Source organism: Narcine bancroftii, chromosome 1 (assembly GCF_036971445.1).
Source record: "Narcine bancroftii isolate sNarBan1 chromosome 1, sNarBan1.hap1, whole genome shotgun sequence".
Taxonomy (NCBI): Eukaryota; Metazoa; Chordata; class Chondrichthyes; order Torpediniformes; family Narcinidae; genus Narcine; species Narcine bancroftii.
In genome coordinates, this window is record NC_091469.1 from 79,355,356 (window position 1) to 79,377,212 (window position 21,857).

The window sequence follows — 21,857 nt, forward strand, 5'->3', positions numbered from 1 at the left end:
CTGAAGCTTGAGTCCTTATTGTTCCATAGAGTAATCCACTCCATCATCCCCCACTGTCTGGCATCACCTCTTTTGAAAGGAGGAGATAAATGTACAATAATTTGGCTTTGATCTTTTTAATCTAACTATTTCCCATTTTTGATTTGTCTTCTGCCTAAATAGCTGATTTAAGTCAAATTGCTGACTTTATTCTTTGGGAAATATGGGCATTTAAAAATGCCCAGATAAGAATAAAATCACATTGATATAAAATTAAACTGGGAAGTCTATGGTTCAATTATTCATCATATTTCACTGTCAAAGCTCACACGCAAGTTTCAGTTTTAACATAACCCACCTAATGGGAAGAAAGACAGGTTCAAGTTGAGTATGTTTTTTACAATCCACACAATTTCCATCCCCCTCGACTGTGATAGAAACTTATTTTTTGGAAGGGATTCCTGATTTACATCTGTTCTCCTCCTACTATGTTAAAATCAGGATGAAAGAAACTGAATGAGAGAACTTATTAAAAACACAGAGCAGAAGAAAAAGCCAGAAATAAGCCATTTGACCCCTCATGCTTGCTTTGACATTCAATAAGATCATGTCTAGTCTTTTACCCAAGTGCTAATAAAGCATATCCTTTGATTTCCTTACTGTCTAAAAATCTATCAGTCTCTATCATTATAGACTGTGGATTAATTATGGCATTGAATGGTCTTGCTTGCAGTTGTAGATTAAGTGCAAGCTGAAGGTAAATCTGACCTGATGACCCATTGATTTTCAAATATCGTTTCTTCATTCACCCAGTAAAATGCCCAAGTTTTGGTGCATTTATCCTTTCTATTGAACTGTCAGAACTATAAATATCGTGTCTCATTTTCTTAGTAAAAGAAAACCAACTGCTGATAACCAAAGTTTTACATATAAGAGGAGTAGATTCAATTATTATGACTCTTGCCAGGTACATTTCTTAGGTGTGAACACAACACCAAACAAAAGTCTTGGTTTGTCGACATTGTGCAAAAGATGTAAAGCATTGGATAATACCATCTTTCACAAGTTATGATCTGACTGCATAATACATGAGTCCTAGAGTTACAACTGTGTTATGTCTGGTTGGGGCATGGGTTGGAAAAAGAATAAATAAAAATAGCATCAAGCGAATCAAGACTAAAGCAAAAATCTGGCTTTGAAATGAGCATCTGACTGCCAATATCCATCAGCTATTCCATTTAAACACAAACACACAAAGAAATGTCAGCACTTTCAAGAGATTAAAAGGCCATCTTTCTCCATATTTAATGGAGACATTGGTACCCTTACGAAGGTGGTAAATGAATCTATGAGATGAGACTGAGAGTCTCAGCAAAGGAATTAATGTAAAAGTAAATTGAGATGAAAAATATCAAGCTGCTTGTTAAAGGTGCAGTAAACGATTACAATGTAATCCATATATCAAAGAAGCAGCATATTAACACTCAACTAATCTTGACTAATAGGGCAGGTTTACATGAAAATTTGTTTCTGTTTATTAATCTTGGAATTTTCCTTGGTGTATATTGAACTTACATTGAAGCCTTCAAAATAAAACAGTGCTCAATGTTAATGAGTTTATTATCCAACACATAAGCATAATGCACATATGCACCAAAGTTTTCTGTTGCATCCAAACTGGTACGCAAGACATACCAACAACTATAGCATATATTAACTTAGTCTTGTATGGGAAGAGATAATAAATTTCAGCAGAAATACATAAATAATCACAGTTACAGTTAGTGCCAGAAAAAAAGAGATATTTCAATAGTGCACAGTTATTTTTCTTGTCTCATAGTAGGAGAGATTCAAGAGTTTGAGAGCCATTGGATAAAAAAAATTGTCCTTGAACCCAGAAGTGCAGGTCTTTGGCTTTCTGTATCTTCTTCCAAAGGATGCAGCGAGAAAAAAATTGTGGCCCAGGTGATGGAAGTGCTTTATGATGTTGGCTTCCTTTTTGAGGCAGCGTCTCATATATTATGTCTTCAATATACCTCTGGCTAATTTTATAATGATTCTTGTTGCTACGATAATTTGACAACTCATAATTCTGCTTTCATTAATTGGTGGCTTCAAATAAGAAAGCTGAAGTGGATGAGATAGGTTTATTGAGTTAGAATTGGGCTGAATTGCCCAATAGACATTGGAACTTGATATTAGTATGACTATAATCATGTAATCTCGGTTACATGTACACATTTTGGAGCAGGATTAGTTATTAAGGAAATAACATTATGGACTGAAAATATGATTGCCAGTTATTATGTCTTTAACACCATTAAATGACCCTGGAATCAATAATCAAGAAAAATGCTTTGCTCATTTTTCCTTTCTTGCCTTGTCCTTTTACTCAAAAGCATTCAAATAGGATAATGCATGTGGACATACCAAGTACAAAATTAATATTGAAATCACATGTGCAAGAGCAATATTTTTGCTCAGTTCTAGTCAGGGGCAATGGCAACCACAAGATTGCACCAATTACATCTGGTACCACACAGCCGGACAGAAATATTTTGCATCTTATGACTTCAGTGCAATTTACTTGTGAAGTAATTTCAAAAACCATATGGCCAGCCAAGAGACCCTTGAAGGCAGCACTTTTAACGAATTGCTGTACAACTTTGCAGCCCTCAAGCAGAATTAAGGTCTCTGTGAGTGTAAACTACTTTTAGGAAAATGAATCACACAGCTATCCCTAGAGTATAAATGTACTTCTAAGACTGGATAGAATTTTCATATTAGCTGCATTTTTTTTGTTCCCAAAATATTCATCTGATGAATTACAAGGAAAAATGTGACAATTTATGATAACATTGAGAGAGAGAGAGATCAATGTTTAAACCATATTTTAAGAGTTTGGGGAATAATCTACATCTGATATGTATTTTCTGTCTTTCCTGCTTTGTATGTTGCAGATGCTGTTCAGGTTGATTAAAAATTAGCCCATTCGTTGCTTATAGTGGTATAATTTTATACCCTCCGATATTACATAACTTGCACCTAAATGTAATATACTTAAGACTGCATTGATGCAAAAGTCACCTTCACTTCAGTTATAAATTCCAAAACATAGGACTGTTTATTCCTCTACAATTGGATCCTCGACTTCCTCATCGACAAACTCCAATCAGTGTGGATTGCCACATCACCTCGTCCACACTGTCCAAAGATGCAGGCTAAGTCCCCAACTGGACTGCTTGTACATCCGTGACGTCAAAGCCAAGTTCAGCTCCAATTTAATCACCAACTTTGCTGACAACACCACTGTTGTTGGCTGAATTACTGGAAATGATGAGTCAGAATGCAGGATGGAGATAGAAAACCTGTTTGGTGCCAGAATAACTATCTGGCTCTCAATGCCAATTCTTTTCTTTGGCTTGGCTTCGCGGACGAAGATTTATGGAGGGGGTAAAAAGTCCACGTCAGCTGCAGGCTCGTTTGTGGCTGACCAGTCCGATGCGGGACAGGCAGACACGATTGCAGCGGTTGCAAGGGAAAATTGGTTGGTTGGGGTTGGGTGTTGGGTTTTTCCTCCTTTGCCTTTTGTCAGTGAGGTGGGCTCTGCGGTCTTCTTCAAAGGAGGCTGCTGCCCGCCAAACTGTGAGGCGCCAAGATGCACGGTTTGAGGCGTTATCAGCCCACTGGCGGTGGTCAATGTGGCAGGCACCAAGAGATTTCTTTAGGCAGTCCTTGTACCTTTTCTTTGGTGCACCTCTGTCACGGTGGCCAGTGGAGAGCTCGCCATATAATACGATCTTGGGAAGGCGATGGTCCTCCATTCTGGAGACGTGACCCATCCAGCGCAGCTGGATCTTCAGCAGCGTGGACTCGATGCTGTCGACCTCTGCCATCTCGAGTACCTCGACGTTAGGGGTGTGAGCGCTCCAATGGATGTTGAGGATGGAGCGGAGACAACGCTGGTGGAAGCGTTCTAGGAGCCGTAGGTGGTGCCGGTAGAGGACACATGATTCGGAGCCGAACAGGAGTGTGGGTATGACAACGGCTCTGTATACGCTTATCTTTGTGAGGTTTTTCAGTTGGTTGTTTTTCCAGACTCTTTTGTGTAGTCTTCCAAAGGCGCTATTTGCCTTGGCGAGTCTGTTGTCTATCTCATTGTCGATCCTTGCATCTGATGAAATGGTGCAGCCGAGATAGGTAAACTGGTTGACCGTTTTGAGTTTTGTGTGCCCGATGGAGATGTGGGGGGGCTGGTAGTCATGGTGGGGAGCTGGCTGATGGAGGACCTCAGTTTTCTTCAGGCTGACTTCCAGGCCAAACATTTTGGCAGTTTCCGCAAAGCAGGACGTCAAGCGCTGAAGAGCTGGCTCTGAATGGGCAACTAAAGCGGCATCATCTGCAAAGAGTAGTTCACGGACAAGTTTCTCTTGTGTCTTGGTGTGAGCTTGCAGGCGCCTCAGATTGAAGAGACTGCCATCCGTGCGGTACCGGATGTAAACAGCGTCTTCATTGTTGGGGTCTTTCATGGCTTGGTTCAGCATCATGCTGAAGAAGATTGAAAAGAGGGTTGGTGCGAGAACACAGCCTTGCTTCACGCCATTGTTAATGGAGAAGGGTTCAGAGAGCTCATTGCTGTATCTGACCCGACCTTGTTGGTTTTCGTGCAGTTGGATAATCATGTTGAGGAACTTTGGGGGACATCCGATGCGCTCTAGTATTTGCCAAAGCCCTTTCCTGCTCACGGTGTCGAAGGCTTTGGTGAGGTCAACAAAGGTGATGTAGAGTCCTTTGTTTTGTTCTCTACACTTTTCTTGGAGCTGTCTGAGGGCAAAGACCATGTCAGTGGTTCCTCTGTTAGCGCGAAAGCCGCACTGTGATTCTGGGAGAATATTCTCAGCGACACTAGGTATTATTCTATTTAGTAGAATCCTAGCGAAGATTTTGCCTGCAATGGAGAGCAACGTGATTCCCCTGTAGTTTGAGCAGTCTGATTTCTCGCCTTTGTTTTTGTACAGGGTGATGATGGTGGCATCACGAAGATCCTGAGGCAGTTTACCTTGGTCCCAACAAAGCTTGAAAAACTCATGCAGTTTGGCATGCAGAGTTTTGCCGCCAGCCTTCCAGACTTCTGGGGGGATTCCATCCATACCTGCTGCTTTGCCACTTTTCAGTTGTTCGATTGCCTTATATGTCTCATCCAGGGTGGGAACCTCATCCAGCTCTAGCCTTAGGGGCTGTTGAGGGAGCTGGAGCAGGGCGGAATCTTGGACTGAGCGGTTGGTACTGAAAAGAGATTGGAAGTGTTCTGACCATCGGTTGAGGATGGAGATCTTGTCGCTGAGGAGGACTTTGCCGTCTGAGCTGCGCAGCGGGCTTTGGACTTGGGGTGAGGGGCCGTACACAGCCTTTAGAGCCTCGTAGAAACCCCTGAAGTCGCCAATGTCCGCGCTGAGCTGTGTTCGTTTGGCGAGGCTAGTCCACCACTCATTTTGGATCTCCCGGAGTTTGCGCTGAAGATGGCTGCATGCGCGACGGAAGGCTTGTTTCTTCTCTGGACAGGACGGCTTTGTAAGGTGAGCCTGGTGGGCAGCTCGCTTAAGCCCAAGGAAATGAACTGATTGTTGATTTTAGGAAAGAGAAGCCAAGAGATCACAAACTAGTTTGCATAAATAGGAAGGAGGTGAAGAGAATCAGAACTTTCAAGTTCCCAGGAGTCCATGTTTCAGAAGTCATTTCCTGAAGCCAGCACCTCAAAGCAACTGTGAAGAAGTGCCAATGCCAGTGCCTCTACTTTCTAAGAGGTCTGAGAAGATTTGGCATGTCATCAAATAATCTATCAAACTTCTACAGACGCACTGTGGCTGGTTGCACCACAAACTGCTTTGGGAATTCAGCTGCCCATCTCCTCATTGTTAACAAAATAAGCAATGTGAACACAGAAGGCTGCAGATGATAGTAAACATAGCCAGGTCCATCACAGCCTCTGGCCTCCCATCCATTGCAGAATTCAATGTGAGACACTGCCTCAAGAAGGCAACCAACCATCTGGAAGAATGTCCACTGCATTGGTCACAAACTCTCTCACTGCCACCTTTGGGTCAAAGGTGCAGAAGTCTGAAAGTGAACACCTCTAGGTTCAAGAATATTTCTTTCCAATAGCTATCAGATTCTTGAACCTCTCTTTAGTACACTAATCATTGACTCTCTGCTCTATTGCCAGTCACTTTTTTTTACATTTTGATTACTGCAAATATTTATATCTATCTTATTATTGTGTCTTTTAATTTAATTCAATAATTTTACAATTCTAGATTTTTTTTCCACAAGTAATTGTTTGATTGCAGAAAGTAAGAATTTTGATATATATGTACATCGAACTATGTGTGTAATGATAAACTCTCCATCAACAGATATAGACTTTTATTTCTCCACAGTGGCTGTGAATCAGTACTGACCAGTTGAACACCACAATTCCAGTCCTCCAAAGCCAAGCTGTCAATTCAGTTTGCATGCCCTTAAACAGGTAATCTCCTCCTAATGGAAGTGGTTCTCACAGCTGTCTCTTAAGGTGTCACTTCACTTCTCCAGATAAAATCATTTATTTTATAGCCCAAGGAAAATTTGCTACCAGCATCGTCAATGCAAGGTTAGGGAGTTGGAGCACCATGTTTTGCTGCATAAACAGGCAATTCATATTTTGTACTGCAGTTAAATGTTAAGTTTCAAACATAGAACATTACAGCACAGTTCAGGCTCTTCAGCCCATGACGTTATGCTGACATACCCGAAAAAAAACAAATCGTCTCTACCTTATTCTACTTTTCTTTCATCCATGTGTCTGTGTAAAAGTCTCTTTAATGCCCCTATTGTTGCCACCTCCATTACCACCTCTGGTAGTACATTCAAGGCACCCACGACCAAAAAAACGTACACCTGGTGATTTCCCTAAACCTTCCTCCTTTCACTTTATACAGATATCCTCTGATGTTTGCTACTCCCACCCTGAGAAAATGGTGCTGGCTGTCTACCTTATCTATGCCTCTCATAATCTTGTAGATCTCTATTAAGTTAGCTCTCATCCTTCTTTGCCCCAAAGAGAAAAGCCCCAGCTCTGCTAAAGTTTCCTCATAAAACATATTTTCTAATTCAGGCCAATCTCCTCTGCACCCTCTCCATAGCTTCCACATCTTTCCTGTAATGAGGTGACCAAAACGGAACTATATTCTTAGTGTGGTCTTACGAAAGATTTATAGAGCTGCAACATTACCTCATGACTCCTTAACTCAATCCCCCAACTAATGAAACCCAGCTTATGGCTTCTTAACTGCGTGGCAACCTTGCAAGATCCAGGGATTTGGATTTATAGGAACAAAAATCACATTTCGCTGAAAGCAGAAGAGCACACTATCAATGTTTTCAATAATCCTGCTAAAACATAAATTAGTTCAAGTCAGCTTGCTATTACATACGATTAAAAAAATTCTTCATCATCTTACCTTACAGCCTTCACAAGTGATGACTCCATAGTGGATCCCTGAGGACTTATCACCACAGATCTTGCAAGGTATCACTTCAATTTGAGCTAAGGAAAGTGTAAATATGAATTAGCAAGGCAGGGAGAAAGACAGAAAGATTGTATCTTCGGACAACACCTCATTATCGAACTAAGCAATGTGAAAGGTGTAAAACACATATGCTACTTTTATTACCCTGCCTTTTCAGAAATCAATCAATCCTTCTAAGTCATCATGTTACCGTTGAACTTTTTGCATTTAGCTCTAACACAAAATTATTGAATGTTTTTCAATTGAGAATGGCATACACTTCTTTAGAAGTAGTCAGTGCATCCTGACTGACAACTAATTAGAGTTCAGATAAAATATATTTGATAATGTATTTATTTCCTTTAATTCTCTTCATTGGTTTGTCTATGAATTCAAAAGGAGATATGTGATAATGGCTTGCTCCAACAGCTTAAAAGATCAGGAAAACTTTGCTCTAATATAATGAACAATTGACCTGAGAAGAGTAAACTGTTTCATAAAACAAGAACAGAGAACAATATAGCACAGGACCAGATCGTTTTCCCCATGTGTCTGTGATGAACATGGTGTCCAAAACTGCTGCTTTCACTTCATGGATATCCCTCCATCCCCTTCATATTCATGTGTCTATCAAGACATCTCTAAAATGCACTTATTACAATTATTGTATCTGCTTCCACCATTACATATGGCAGCCCATTCCAGACACACTCTGTATTAAATATTGATCCCCTACATCTACCTTAAACTTCTTAGTCCTCATCTTAAACACATGTCCTCCAGTATGTGATGCTGGGGAAAGGATTTTGACTGTCCACATTATCAATGGCTTTATAAACCTCTATCAGGTCTTCCCTCAGCCTCCTTTGCTCTGATGAAAACAACCCAGACTCTCAAATTTGTCCAATTTGTCCTTATAATTCATACCCTCTAAATAGGACACCTTCTGATAAACCATTTCCAATGCTTCCACATCCTTCCTGTAATGGGATGAACACAATTGCACACAGTATTCTAAATGTGGCCATACCAAAGTTTTATATACAAGTTCCTTGCTTTTATACTCAATACCCTTCCCATGAAGCTAAGCATACCATCTGTCTTCTTTATCACCTTATCTACTTGCATGTCCTCTTTCAAAGAGCCATGGATCTGGACCCCCAGATTCCTCTATATATTAATGCTCAAGTGTCCTGCCATTGACCATACACATTTCCCTTATACTTGACCTCCCAAAATGCAACACTTAACACTTGTCTGGGTTAAATTCCATTTGCTCTATCTCTGTCCATTCCTGCAACTGATCTATATCCTGTTGCATTCTTTGAAAGCCCTTTACACTATCCAGAACTCCTCCAACCTCTGTATCACCTGCAAACTTACTAACCCATCCATCTCTCCACTGCCTCAATTACTTCAGATTCCCTGAACCAGACCACCTCATCTTCACAATGAATATCTAACTCCTTTATACATCTCTTCTCCCCCCCACCCACCCACCCACCCACCCACCCATACATGCATACACACACACACACACACACACACACACACACACACACACACACACACACACACACACACACACACACACACACACACACACACACACACACACACACACACACACACACACACTCAACCAAAGACCTGACCAGTCACCCTCTACCACCACCCATCTCCACCTGGTAGAACTTGTCCTCATTTTAAGCAACTTCTCCTTTAACTCATCTCATTTCCTCCAAATTGAAGGAGTAGCCATGGGTAACCACATGGGTCCCAGCTACACCTGCCTGTTTGTCAGCTTTGTGGAGCAATCCATGCAGTGAGCCTACGCAGGCAAGACCCCTCAACTCTTCCTCTGGTTTATCGACGACTACATCGGAGCTGTCTCAGCTCCGATGTCAACTTCATCCACTTGGCGGACAACTTCCACCCTGATCTCAAACTCACCTGGTCCATCTCCAACAATGCTCTCCCCTTCCTGGATCTCTCTGTCTCCATCTCAGGAGACAAGCTGGGCACCGACATATACTAGAAACCCTCCAACTCCCTTGATTGCACCTCCTCGCAACCTGTCCCCTACAAGGATTTCATCTCCTTCTCTCAATTTCTCCACCTCCACTGCATCTGTATAAATAAGGTCTTCCAGTCCAGATCTTCCAAAATATCTGCCTTCTGCCACAAACGTACCTTCCCTTCCACCACCATCAACTCAGCCATCACCTGCCTCTCCTCCATTTCCTGCTCATCTGCTCTGGCCCCCTCTGCCCCAGATGCAACAAACATAGAATCCCCTTCCTCCTCACCTACCACTCCGTATCCAACACATTATCGTCCAAAGTTTCTTGCACTTACTACAGGATCCCTCCACCAGACAGTTTTCCTTATCCTCCTCTCTTGGGCTTCTGCAGGGACTGCTCCCTCCATGATTCCCTCATGCACTTATCCCTCCCCACCCATCGCACCCCCGGCACCTTCCCCTGTGCCTGCAGGAGTTGCAACACTTGTGCCCACACATCCTCCCTCACCATGGTCCAGGGCACAAAACAGGCCTTTCAAGTGAAGCAACACTTCATTTGTACCCCCAGAGGACTTATTTCCTTAATCCAGTGCACCCTTTGTGGCATTCTCTATATCAGAGAGACCGGTTGCAGACTGGGAGATTGTTTCGCTTAGCACTTCCGCTCCTTTCGCAACCATTGCGACCTCCCAATGGCCAATTTTTAGCCACACTCCAGCGGTTAGATGTCTGTCCATGGCCTTATATACTGTCCCACCCTCACCACCTGCAGACTGGAGGAACAACCCTTTTTTTACATCTAGGCACCCTCCAGCCAGATGGTTTTATATTGATTTTACTGGCTTCCACTAAACCTGCTCACCTTTTCTTTCTCCTCACCCTTTTCCTGTCTTCCCAATTCCTCCATCTACCTAGTCATCCCTTCCCCCTTCATCATCGATGACCCCTCCCGTCTTTCTCTACCTATCATCTCCTGGCTTTTCCACCCCCATCACCTACCTAACATCAATCTCTCCAGCCTGAATAATACACTTACAGAATTAGAATTTATACTCATGAAGAGATCACTAAATTTGTTGTTTTGCAGCAGCATTACAAATGCAAAATTGCTATGTGATGGTACGGATTCTATCACTGATGTATATATGTGAATATTGTAGTATAGGATGGTTGTGATTGGCTGAGAGCATAGCCATGCCTACTGGCAGGTCTTAAAGTGTTGCTCCTAGCCAGACCCAGATCCATCTGGACTGGTCGACCTACATGTGATACGCTCCAGTCTTTTGTTAATAAAAGCCTTGGTTCGGATCAACAAGTCTTTGATTCTTTCGACGTGCTCTACATGCTATAAGTTACATTTTAAAATAAAATAAATAAATAAATTCAAAAGAAGACTAAAAATGAGGAAGAGTTTGTGGTACATTTTCCACTCATAAATCTGATGGTGGAGGGGAAGAAGATGTTTTTGGGTACTACTACTCTTTGTCATGTATGGGCCAGCCAAATTTATATCCAAATTATTAACTCACCTTGGATTCCATCTGTACCTCCAAAAAAGTTCAAAGTTTAGATTCATGGTTAGAATACATGCGTTATATCACATATAACTTTGATATTCTTTTTCCAGCAGGCCAGGTAGAATTTCTAGTTTTTGGTAAATGTACACTGTACTCAAGAAAATTATACATATTCAAAAGAGAAAAATATAAACAAAGGAAGAAATGTTCATGAGCTGGAAAAATAAATATTCAGTAATAAATCATGTGTAAAGTTAGAGTCCTTAAATGAGTCTCTGAAAGAGCCTGTTGTTTAGGAGTCTGATGGTGAATGGTTAGCAACTGTTCTTGAACCTGATGGAATGAGTCTTGTGGCACCTTTACCTTATTCCTGATGGCAGCAGTGAGAAAAGGGCATGTCCTTAGTGGCATGGATCCTTGATGATTGCTGCTGGTCTCTAATGGCATTGTTCTCTGTAGATATTTTCGATGGTGGGGAGAATATTGCCTGCTATATACTGGTTTGTGTCCACTACCTTTTGCAGGGCTTTCTGTTCAGATGTATTGATGTCCCCATACCAGTCTGTGATATAGTTGCAGAAATTTGACAAGGTTTCTGATGTCATACTGAACCTCTGCAAACTCCTGAGAAAGTAGAGGCAATGAAGTGTTTTCTTCACGATGACATTAGTATGCTATGTCCAGGAAAGGTCCTCCAAGATAGTGACTCCCAGGAACTTAAATTTGCTCACCACCTCTGATCCCCCAATTATCAATGGATTTTATACCTCTGTCTTTCCCTTCCTCAAGTCCACAATCAGCTGATTGGTTTTTGGAGACATTGAGTGCAAGGGTGGTGTTTATACACCAATTAACCAAGTTTTCAATCTCCTTCCTGTCTGTTGACTCATTGTCCCTTTTATATAACCCACGTGGTATCGTCAGCAATTTTTTCGATGGTGTTGTTGTCATACCAAGTCACACAGTCATGAGTGTAAAGCGATTAGAGCAGGTAGATAAGTACACTGCATGGTTGAGCTCCGGTATTGATGGAGATTGCGGGGGAGAGTTTATTACTAATCTGCACTGATTTGGGTCTGGAGTTGAGGAAATCCAGGATCCAATTACGTGAGGTATAGAGTCCCAGGTCTTGAGTTTATTGATCTGTTTTAAGGGGATGAGAGTGCTAAAATGTAATCAATAAAGTGTATCCTGATTCATGCACCTTTTGGTCCCGGTGTTCCAGGGCTTTGTGTAGAGCCAATGAGAAGGCATCTGCTGTAGATTTGTTGCTGTCGCTGCTCAGACAGCTTCAACATCAGCCTACATCACTAAAACACTACATCACTCTGGATGCGAGTGCCACTGGTCAGTAGACATTTAGGCAGGTTACCACACTCTTATTGGGCACTGATATGTTTGAGGCCTGTTTAAAACAGGTGGGTACAATGCCTTGTCTGAGTGAGATGTTAAATATTTTTGTGAATACATTGGCCAGGCTTTCAATACTGAGCCAGGTACTCCATCTGGACTGAAAGCTTTCCTGAATTTACTTTTTAGAAGGCAGCCCACACATAATCTTCAGGTACTGACTTTGGAAGATCATTAGGGGTCATGGGACTGCACAGTTTTCTTCCTTGTTCTGGTGGTCAAATCGGGCATAGAAAGTATTAAGGTCATCTGGGAGTGAAGCTTTGGGGTCTCCAACTGCACTGGATTTGGCTTTGTAGCAGTTACATCATTTAAGCCCTGCCACAGCTGTTAGGTATCCTTCATTGTTTCCATTCTCATCCTGAATCTCCACTTCACTTGTGAGATGGGTTTCATTAGTTGTACTTGCTCCTTGTGTAGTGTTCTGGATCTCAGAACTTACAATAAATGCCAGTGATATGGGTCTCAGCAAGATCTTTGTTCATTGAATCAGTGTACAAAGAGGGAAGTTGCTTTACTAAAACCTATGTGTACAACATCCAGTACCCTACCCTCATCTGTCAGCCATAGTGGCGCTACGGCGGCACTACCACTCCCAGGAGGCATCAAACTGGCCATGTGATGTCAGTGCGTGATGACGCCAGCATGTGTCGAGCGCATGATTCTGGCTTTTAAAAGGTTGGTGGGTGATGAAGTGTACATCCATTTGATTCACTCTAGAAACACATTGTGTGGTTATTTCATTGTGTCCACTGCGATTCCAATGGCCACAAACTCCTCAAAGCTTCAATCAAATTGGATTTCATGACCTACCCCTCATAAAGTCCATGTTAACTCTCCCTTAATCTGACCATGACTTCCCAAATGCGCATAAATCCAATCTTCAAGTATCCTTTCCAATAGTTTTCCCCTCCTCTAGATTTAAACTTGATTTTCATAAATTCATAGTTATACAGAACACAGATATTTGTCCAAAAATGCCCATGCTGATCAAGAAGCCAATCAACACTAACCCCATTTGTCCATGTATGATCGATATTCAACATCTTTCTCATCTATGTATCTGTTCAAACGCTTTTAAGTGTTGTTCTTGTGCCTACCTCTACTACCTCCTTTAGTAGCTCATTTCATATACCTACCACCATCTGTTTAAATAAAGATACAACATTAGCCACCCTCCAGACCTCTGGTAACTCAGCTGTTGCTAAGTAGGATACAATTCTTTCAGTAATTGCCCCCACTCTTGCTTTTAACAATGTTCTGGGATATCTCTAGTCAGGATCCAGGGATATGAACATTAATCCACCCTTATGCACCTCAAGACTTTAGGCTCCTGTACCTTTTTCCCGTTGGTAGCAGAGTGAAGAAGGCATGACCTGGGTGGCGGGGTCTTTGAGTATAGAGGCTGCTTTTTAAGACACCACCTCGTGTAGATGTCCTCGATGGAATGAAATCTGGTGCCTGTGATGTCGCAGGCTGAGTTATCAACCATCTGGAGTTTATTCTTGTCTTGAGAGTTGGCGCCTCTGTACCAGGCAATGATGTAACCAGCCCAAATGCTTTCCACAGTATGCATGTGGAGGTTTTGAGGAGTTTTCGGTGACTTACTGAACCTTCTCTGACACCTCACAATCTATAGCCTCTGGTGAGCCTTCTTTGTGAATGCATCAACATGGAGGCTCCAGGATAGATCCTCGGAGATGTTGATACCCAGGAATATAAAGTCCTTGACCCTCTCTACTACTGAGCCCTCGATGAGGACTGGGTCGTGTTTCCCTGATTTCCTCCTGAAGTCAACAATCATCTCCTTGGTTTTGCTGATGTTGAGTGCAAGGTTGTTGTTGTTACACTATTCAACAAGCTAATCTATCTCCCTTCCTCATCGCTATTTGTAGTTTTGCCAACAACTGTGGTGTCATCGGCAAACTTGTAGATGGGTTTGGAATTGTGCCTGGACACACAGTCATGGGTATATAACGAGACAAGCAGTGGGCTAAGTATGCAAACTTGTGGTGCGCCTGTGTGGATGATCAGTGAGGAGATGTTGTTTCCAATTCGTACTGACTATGGTCTTCAGATGAGAAAGTCAAGGATCCAATTGCAGAGTGGGGTACAGAGGCCTAGAGCTTGTAGCCTGTCCCAAAGTGCTCCCCTACTAACACTTCAGTTACTTGTCCTACCTTCCTCTCTAGTTGGACCATCTATACATTGCTAAAGAAAAGTTTTCTGGACATACTCAAGAAATTCCATCCCATCCAAACCTTTTCACCATGGCAGTCCCAGTCAATAAGTGGGAAGTTAAAATCACCTATAATTACAGCCCTATTACTAGTATTCTTGTGATCTCCAAACATATTTGCTCCTTTAATTCCTAATGGCTATTGTGAGGCCCGGAGTACAGTCCCATCAAAGTGATCACCCATTTCTTCTTTCCAAGTTCTCATATATCCTTTCTGGACATTCCCTCTGTCCCAATTTAATTCCTGCTCTCTTAAAAGTAACAGTGATTACCCAGGTCAAAAAGCAATACCAACAGAATTCATGAACAACTATACAAAAGCATATCAAATATCAAGCGCAACAATGAAATATAATTTGAAGCAAAAAAAATCAAATGCAGGTTAACAAAACATCCCTGTTTAATTCTTGTCACTGTCATTGTAATGAATAAACTTCTTTATATTACAGTGAAAAACAATATTTCTCTCTTCTCCCGCCCAAGATGAAATCTTGCGCTAAATGTGATAACCTGTCAGTGATCCATAATCTGGTAGCAAATTTTATCAATATTTTTAACTTCTGGTCTTGACTGCAAATGGCTCTGACAAATCTCATGTGTTTATCTTTCCAAACAAAGAACAAGGCTGCACCTATTAAATGATCTTAACAGAGGAAAATGCTGCAAGCTCTTTCATAAGGGCTTTTAATAGGTGGCTGGTGGCAGCCGGGTAGGAGCATAAGGAAAGTGTAAATGCACAAAGAGTAAGAAGACAGAAAGGACATACTGTACTTGGAGGGGTGAACAGGGAAAGAAGCCTTGACAACATAGCTTTATTGGCTAAATTCTTGGAAAGAAAACAAAAATCAAATAACATATTACAAAACAAGGCTTTAGCCTGGGAACTGCCTATTTTCCACAGAACAGAACCAGACCATTATGTCTATTATCTTGATGCTTCAACAATTTTATAACATTCGCTTACAGTTAATACGACACAGTCAATATCTCATAAAATCATATCATAAATAGGGCAAGGTGAAATTGTAATCAACAGATGCAAGTGAAATAATGACCAAACTAGATGTAAAGGGGCTAATTAGGTTTGCCCTGACATAATTTCTTTGGACTTAGATAACTAGGACCATTTATTGCTTGCAATTATAAATTTGTTGGTGTAGAATGAAAACGCTGTTTAGTATTCCGGTCACCTATTACATTCTACAGGAATGCTGTAATATGCAAATTGCTTTCACAGGCCTTTCAAAAAGGTCACACAAGGTTAAAGAATTGTCTCGTGAAATCAAAGAATCATATTTTAAAATCCTGGTTTATTTGTTATCGTAACTATTTATTGGACGCAAAAGATAAAAATTCATTTTTGTTTACAAGCCATAGATTTCATGGAAGAGCATTTACTTGCCATGCCCATGTAAGAAAAGTGAGTGGAAGCAGATAAAAATTGCAACAAGTAAATGTTATTTGGGGTGAGGCTGTATTTTAAAGAATTTTTTAAATCTTTGTAACAACTATCTAAAAAAAAAGTTTGGCATATACTTTTTCATGAAGACATTCCCAGTACAAATTATGTATCATTGAAGAGTCTGGGTTGAAGAGGTGAGATTGAGATAGCATTAACTAAAATAATCAATTTTTTCAAAATCTTTTGTCATCTCAGAATGTTATAAATGTAATAAAAAGAAATGGTTACAGATTAAAAGCAAAACCAAATCTGCTACTGCTGATACAGCACATTTAAAAAAAAACAGATTAAAATCTAATCCTAAATACCTTTGCTCACTACAGGTCCATGTCAAGATGCAGTTTAATATGTAACATTTGTCAGGAAATCTCTGGCTACATATTCATTATTTAACGAGTTTCCTCAAGTAACATTTTGTTGAAATAAGTTAGTCAAAGGTGTCAGGGTCATTTTATAGTCATGGATAAGGAATCTGAATGAATGTGATCATTCAAATACATTGGCTTTATAAACATTATTAACAATTAAATGACAAAACAACAAATAAAATAAAAATATACAAATAATCATTATATGCCCAACTATTTAGAAAATAATCCTTTACTTATACCATCTAAACTTTTGACGTAACACACTTACATTCAACACTAATCTTTGATGGAATGTCCTCTACTTACTTATAACTTCAGTTTTCATCTTCTGATGTGTCTGACAGTTGCTAAAGTGAGAACAATGGCACAAAATACCAGCCCCTTCTTCTTGACAGACAAAACGATCCTCTTGATAACCAGTGTAATACCATAATAGTATTAAAAAGGAAGAATTATTAAAGAGATGGACTGTACCATTCCCATATTAATAAGATGGGGGTGTCTGGACAATTCTGCCATCACTGCTGCTTTCAATTCCTTTCCTGTCCCTTTTGCTGTCATTTGCAGGTAAGTTAGCTACAGAGAAAACACTTCTGCAAGTTTGATTTTTACAGATATCTTTCTATTGGTGCATTTTTTTTTGATGAGTGCATTGGAAGCAGTTAGCCACTACTGAGGTTTAAAGCCAGGCAATTGCGAGCATGTTTATCAATCAAACATACAGAGGCAAAAACACGGTGTTCTTTGTGCGACACCTGAACAATTAGGGTACAGGTGCAAACATGAGTGAATGTTAAAAGAAGTGGCGAGTCAGGTTTTGCTGGAAAAATGACACACACTGCTATCAATCTGCAAATTGCCTGTAAAAACTGAAGATTGTGAAACTCCAGAAACTGCTGGTCAATTTACTAAGCTCATTAACACACCCTTTTAATTTTATGATGTTGAATTTGTACATTAATTGACCATCAAATGCATAAATAATTTTGTAACATCACAAAAACTGTTAAAATATGCAAATAAATCTATCTGCTCCATTTGAAACATTGAAGTTCCATTGTTTCTGAACATGACTTTTCATTGATAGTCATTTTGTTTTACTTCTCCTGTTTGATGTAACACACATGAATTCAACACAAATCTTTGATGCAATGACATCTACCTTCTCCTCTACTGTTTTAAGATTTAAGAATAGATGGAGGAGATTCTCATTCTCCCCTCATACCAACTCCACCATTCAGTAACGGACTCTATATTCCTTGATTTCCTTAACATTTAAAAAGTCAATTGAAATTTGCCTTGAATTTATTCAACGACAAAGTATTAACTATCATCTTGTGTAGACCTTCCAACAATTCATTGTCCATGGATGACAAAATAACTTCTCTACCTTTTCTGAATAGCCAAATTATGTCCATCCTTGCTGGGGAAAACATCAAGTCTTCATCTACCCTGTCATGCTCTTAAGAACTGTGTGCCTTTCAATTAGATCATCTCTCATTCTTCCAAACTGAAGATCATAGAGTTAAAGAGTTGTCAGCACAGGAAAGGGATTTTTGACCCAACACATTCAAGCTGATTATTTTGGCCCATTTAAACAAATCCTATTTCCCCATTCTGTACCAAACTTTGCCAATTTAAGTGGATCATAAGTGTAGCACTTTTTTTTCTGATTCCACCATCTTCTGTGGTAACACATTCCAGATATTGACCACTCTCAGTGTAAAAAAATACACCTCACCTCCCCATAGTCCAAGACAAATGAATCTCTCTTTATGCAATAAAGCAATTTTTGTAAAAATCAAGCTGGTAAAACTTCGCTGAATCTTTTAAAACCATTTCTCTTTATTTTCCATAGGATAGATTCCCAGGGCATGGGAATCTAAAACTAAAGACCATGGATCAAAGATAAGATGGAAACCATTTAATGCATTTTTATCACACAGAGGATAGTGGCTCTATGGCAGGGGTGTCAAACTCAAATTCACGGAGGGCCAAAATTAAAAACTTGGACTAAGTCGAGGACCGAACTAAATATTTATTGAAAATTTTCAACAACATCTGCATGTTTTCTCTTCTTTCAACATATGTAATGTTAAACATTTTCTTATTAAAATAAATGTTTAATAATAGTTTTGGATAAACTCTTTCCAGAAGCATTAACAAATGAGAAATAAAATATTCAATCAATAATATTTCTCTATAGAGGATTTGTCAAATGTTGCTAGTGTGCTGTCGAATAGTAAAATCTGAGGGCTATTGAGAATGTGGGAGAATAACATGATTCCTGAAACAATCAAATGGGTGACTGATTGTGGGCATGAACTCTAGCAGGGTTATTTGCCATGCCCTTTTTCCATTGGTACAGATATCCTTTGATTTACACACTTTTCAAGTTTTATGCCTAATGAGCTTGTATCCAGGTGCTGGACCTTTTTTAACCAGGAAAATATTTATCACTGTGACATGAAACTATTGGAAGATCGTTTTATCCTGAGATTAAAGTTCATAATACTTACTCAGGCCTGTGTGCGGGAGGGCGGGGTTTGCGGGCGATCGGGTTGGACAATGACAGTGCGGGGGCATCGGCTCTCGCTGCAGGGCGGCATCTCGGCGGATCAGCGGCCCCGTCACCGTGAGTCACGGGTCGGCCTGCGGCAGGGAGGGGGAGTGGGCAATGGTCCTGGCGAGGTCAGGCCCGAGGCCTCCGGTTCCGGGCACTGGGAAGCGGCCTTGGCTTCCCCTGACACTGGTCAGGCCGCGCTGCGGTGGGGGGGGCGGGTGGGGGGGACACGACAGTGCGGGGGCATCGGCTCTCGCTGCAGGGCGGCATCTCGGCGGATCAGCGGCCCCGTCACCGTGAGTCGCGGGTCGGCCTGCAGCAGGGAGGGGGAGTGGGCAACGGTCCTGGCGAGGTCAGGCCGAGGTAGTGGGCTGACGCCAATGCATTCTGGGATTTATAGTATTAGCTGTGCATGCGCTATACTGGCGCGGCGGCCAGCGGGCCACCTCTAATACATTATTGAAATGATCTTGCGGGCCAAATATAATTATGGCCCGCGAGCCAGAGTTTGACATGTGTGCTCTATGGTTTGATGTTTCTTTTCTTTTAAAACAACTATACTTTATTAGCTAAAGAACTCACACCATGTGGAACCATCCATCTTGAATCTGATCAAAGCTGCAACAAACTAGTCTCCAACTCCCTCTAGTGATCAGGAGGATCACTAGCACTCTATCATTAAATCCACTTTCCTTGAAATATTTAATCTAACAACATGACACACTAATACAGTATTCATTTCAATTAAAAGTTCAATACAAATGTAAATACAACATCATCAGCACAAACTTTTTAAGCATGCAGTTCTTTTTCGTTTAGAGATTCAGTCTGTCAGGTGCTTTGTAATGCATGTGGATCTTCTCAATACAGGCTCTGCTGTCCACTACTGTCTAGCACTGGTGGTGTTTCCTCTGTTGCTGTGCAGGCAGGATCTCCTGCATTTGTCTGTTCTTGCAGTGCTTCTTGCATTTTCAGCAGGCTCTTTCAATTCCTCCTCAGTATTTGACCATGCTCTGGTCTGACAGTGTACGATCTTGGATTTACTTCCTCCTGAACAGTGGCCTTTGTGTTTCAAGTGTTGGAATCTCTGAGTCTCACTGTGTCATGTTGTGCCAGTGGCCCTAGGCTTCTTGCTGACTTGTCATAGTTTGCTTTTTGTCTCTATTATAGTCATTTTTGTTTCTGTTTGACATCCTTGACATCTCTGTTCTTGTTTGAGTCTGCAGAGTAAGGAAGTGTGGTGCGTATTCTATGTCACATAAGGAGCTCAGTTGGTGACATGCCATGTTTAACAGGTGAAGATCTGTAACTTCTTTCTCAGCTTTACCTTTGACTCTGGATGGAGAGGAGTTGAAGTTACATGTCAAAAATAATACTCTTCAGCAAAGTTCTGGAATTTTTTACAGCTGTAGTATGGTCCATTGCCACACTAGACAATTTGAGGAATTCTATATCTTACAAAGATCGATTTCATATATTGGATCACACAGGCAGCAGACATATTAGGAAGCAGCAAAAACTCCTGATAGTTTGATAGATAATCAATAACCAGCAATTAACTATTTCCATTCATGTGGAACAGATCAGTCCCAATATTCTACCATGGTTCCACTGGTAAATCAGTTATTATCATGGGTTCCTTTGTCTGCTTTGCATGATGTTTAAAACAGGTCTTGCAGCTGGAAACCATCCTGTCAATTTCAGCATTTATCCCTGGCCAATAAACAGCAGTTCTGGCCCTCCTCTTGCATTTTTCCATTCCAAGATGCCTCTCATGCAACCTTTTCAGCATCTCTTGTTGCTGTGATTGAGGAATGACAATTCTGCTCTGTCTGAATAGAAGCCCATTGACAACACTCAGCTCACTTCTAATGTTATAGTATGGCTGACATCCACCTCTAGGTCGTTCTTCATTCAGATTCTTGATGACCTTCTGTAGAACTATGTCCTTTTCTGTTTCAGCTGAGATCTGCTTGTATTTCATGTCAGATAGAGTGATCAGATTCACATGGAGATTCACAGCTATCTCTGTGGAACTCTTATTGTAGGTTTCACTCTGCGTCATTGTCCTGACTAGGCTTAAGTTTTCACATGCTTTGTCACCCAGCAGTGATTCATGTCCATCTGGGACTACTGTGAACCTGAGGTTGTGCTCTTTATCTTTAACTTTCAACTCTCGTGTTGATGCTCTGTCCACTGTAGGCTTTGAGCTGTACAGGATTTGCATAGATGTATGGCTTTATCTTCATTGCCTTGATGTCATGTTCACAGATCAAATTGACCTTTGCCTTTGTGTCTATTTTGAAAGGAATATTTGATCCATTTGTGTGCAATGACACAGTCCACTTGTCCTGCTCGAATCTGTTCATACTGTTCAATGTCTGTTGGTTTCTAGTCTTTCTGCACTAACATGCCAATGAACAGTGTATAACTGAGAGCAGTTTCTTCTATAGTGTGCATAGTGTGCACACTTTCACTTCTGTTTTGTTTCCTTTTGGAAAAACATTGCATTGCCCTTTGCACTTATTAGACTTTTCCATGGTGGGGGGGGGGGGGCATTGTTTTGGTGCCTGTTGAGCAACACATAATTTGCAATTGAATGTCTCTCCATATTTTTGTTTCTTATATCGAATTTTGTGTGTGTGTACCTATGACCATGCCTTCATTTTCACTGGCTTTTGCACTATCATTGAATTTTTTCGCATGTTGAAAAGCTAGTTCACTGGTGTAGCATATCTTCACAGCT

At 40.9% G+C, this 21,857-nt stretch overlaps 1 protein-coding gene across 1 annotated transcript in view; it reads right to left on the reverse strand.

The window, feature by feature from the left end:
• The window catches only part of rorb (RAR-related orphan receptor B), a 106,367-nt gene extending 85,191 nt beyond the window's left edge, over positions 1 to 21,176 (reverse strand). The window contains exons 1-3 of the mRNA XM_069896554.1: positions 20,713 to 21,176; positions 8,454 to 8,506; positions 7,479 to 7,564 (exon numbers count right to left, since the gene is read on the reverse strand). Of these exons, the coding sequence (XP_069752655.1) occupies positions 7,479 to 7,564; positions 8,454 to 8,506; positions 20,713 to 21,176 (603 nt within the window). The remainder of the gene's footprint in view (positions 1 to 7,478; positions 7,565 to 8,453; positions 8,507 to 20,712) is intronic.
• Between the last annotated feature and the right edge of the window lie 681 nt (positions 21,177 to 21,857).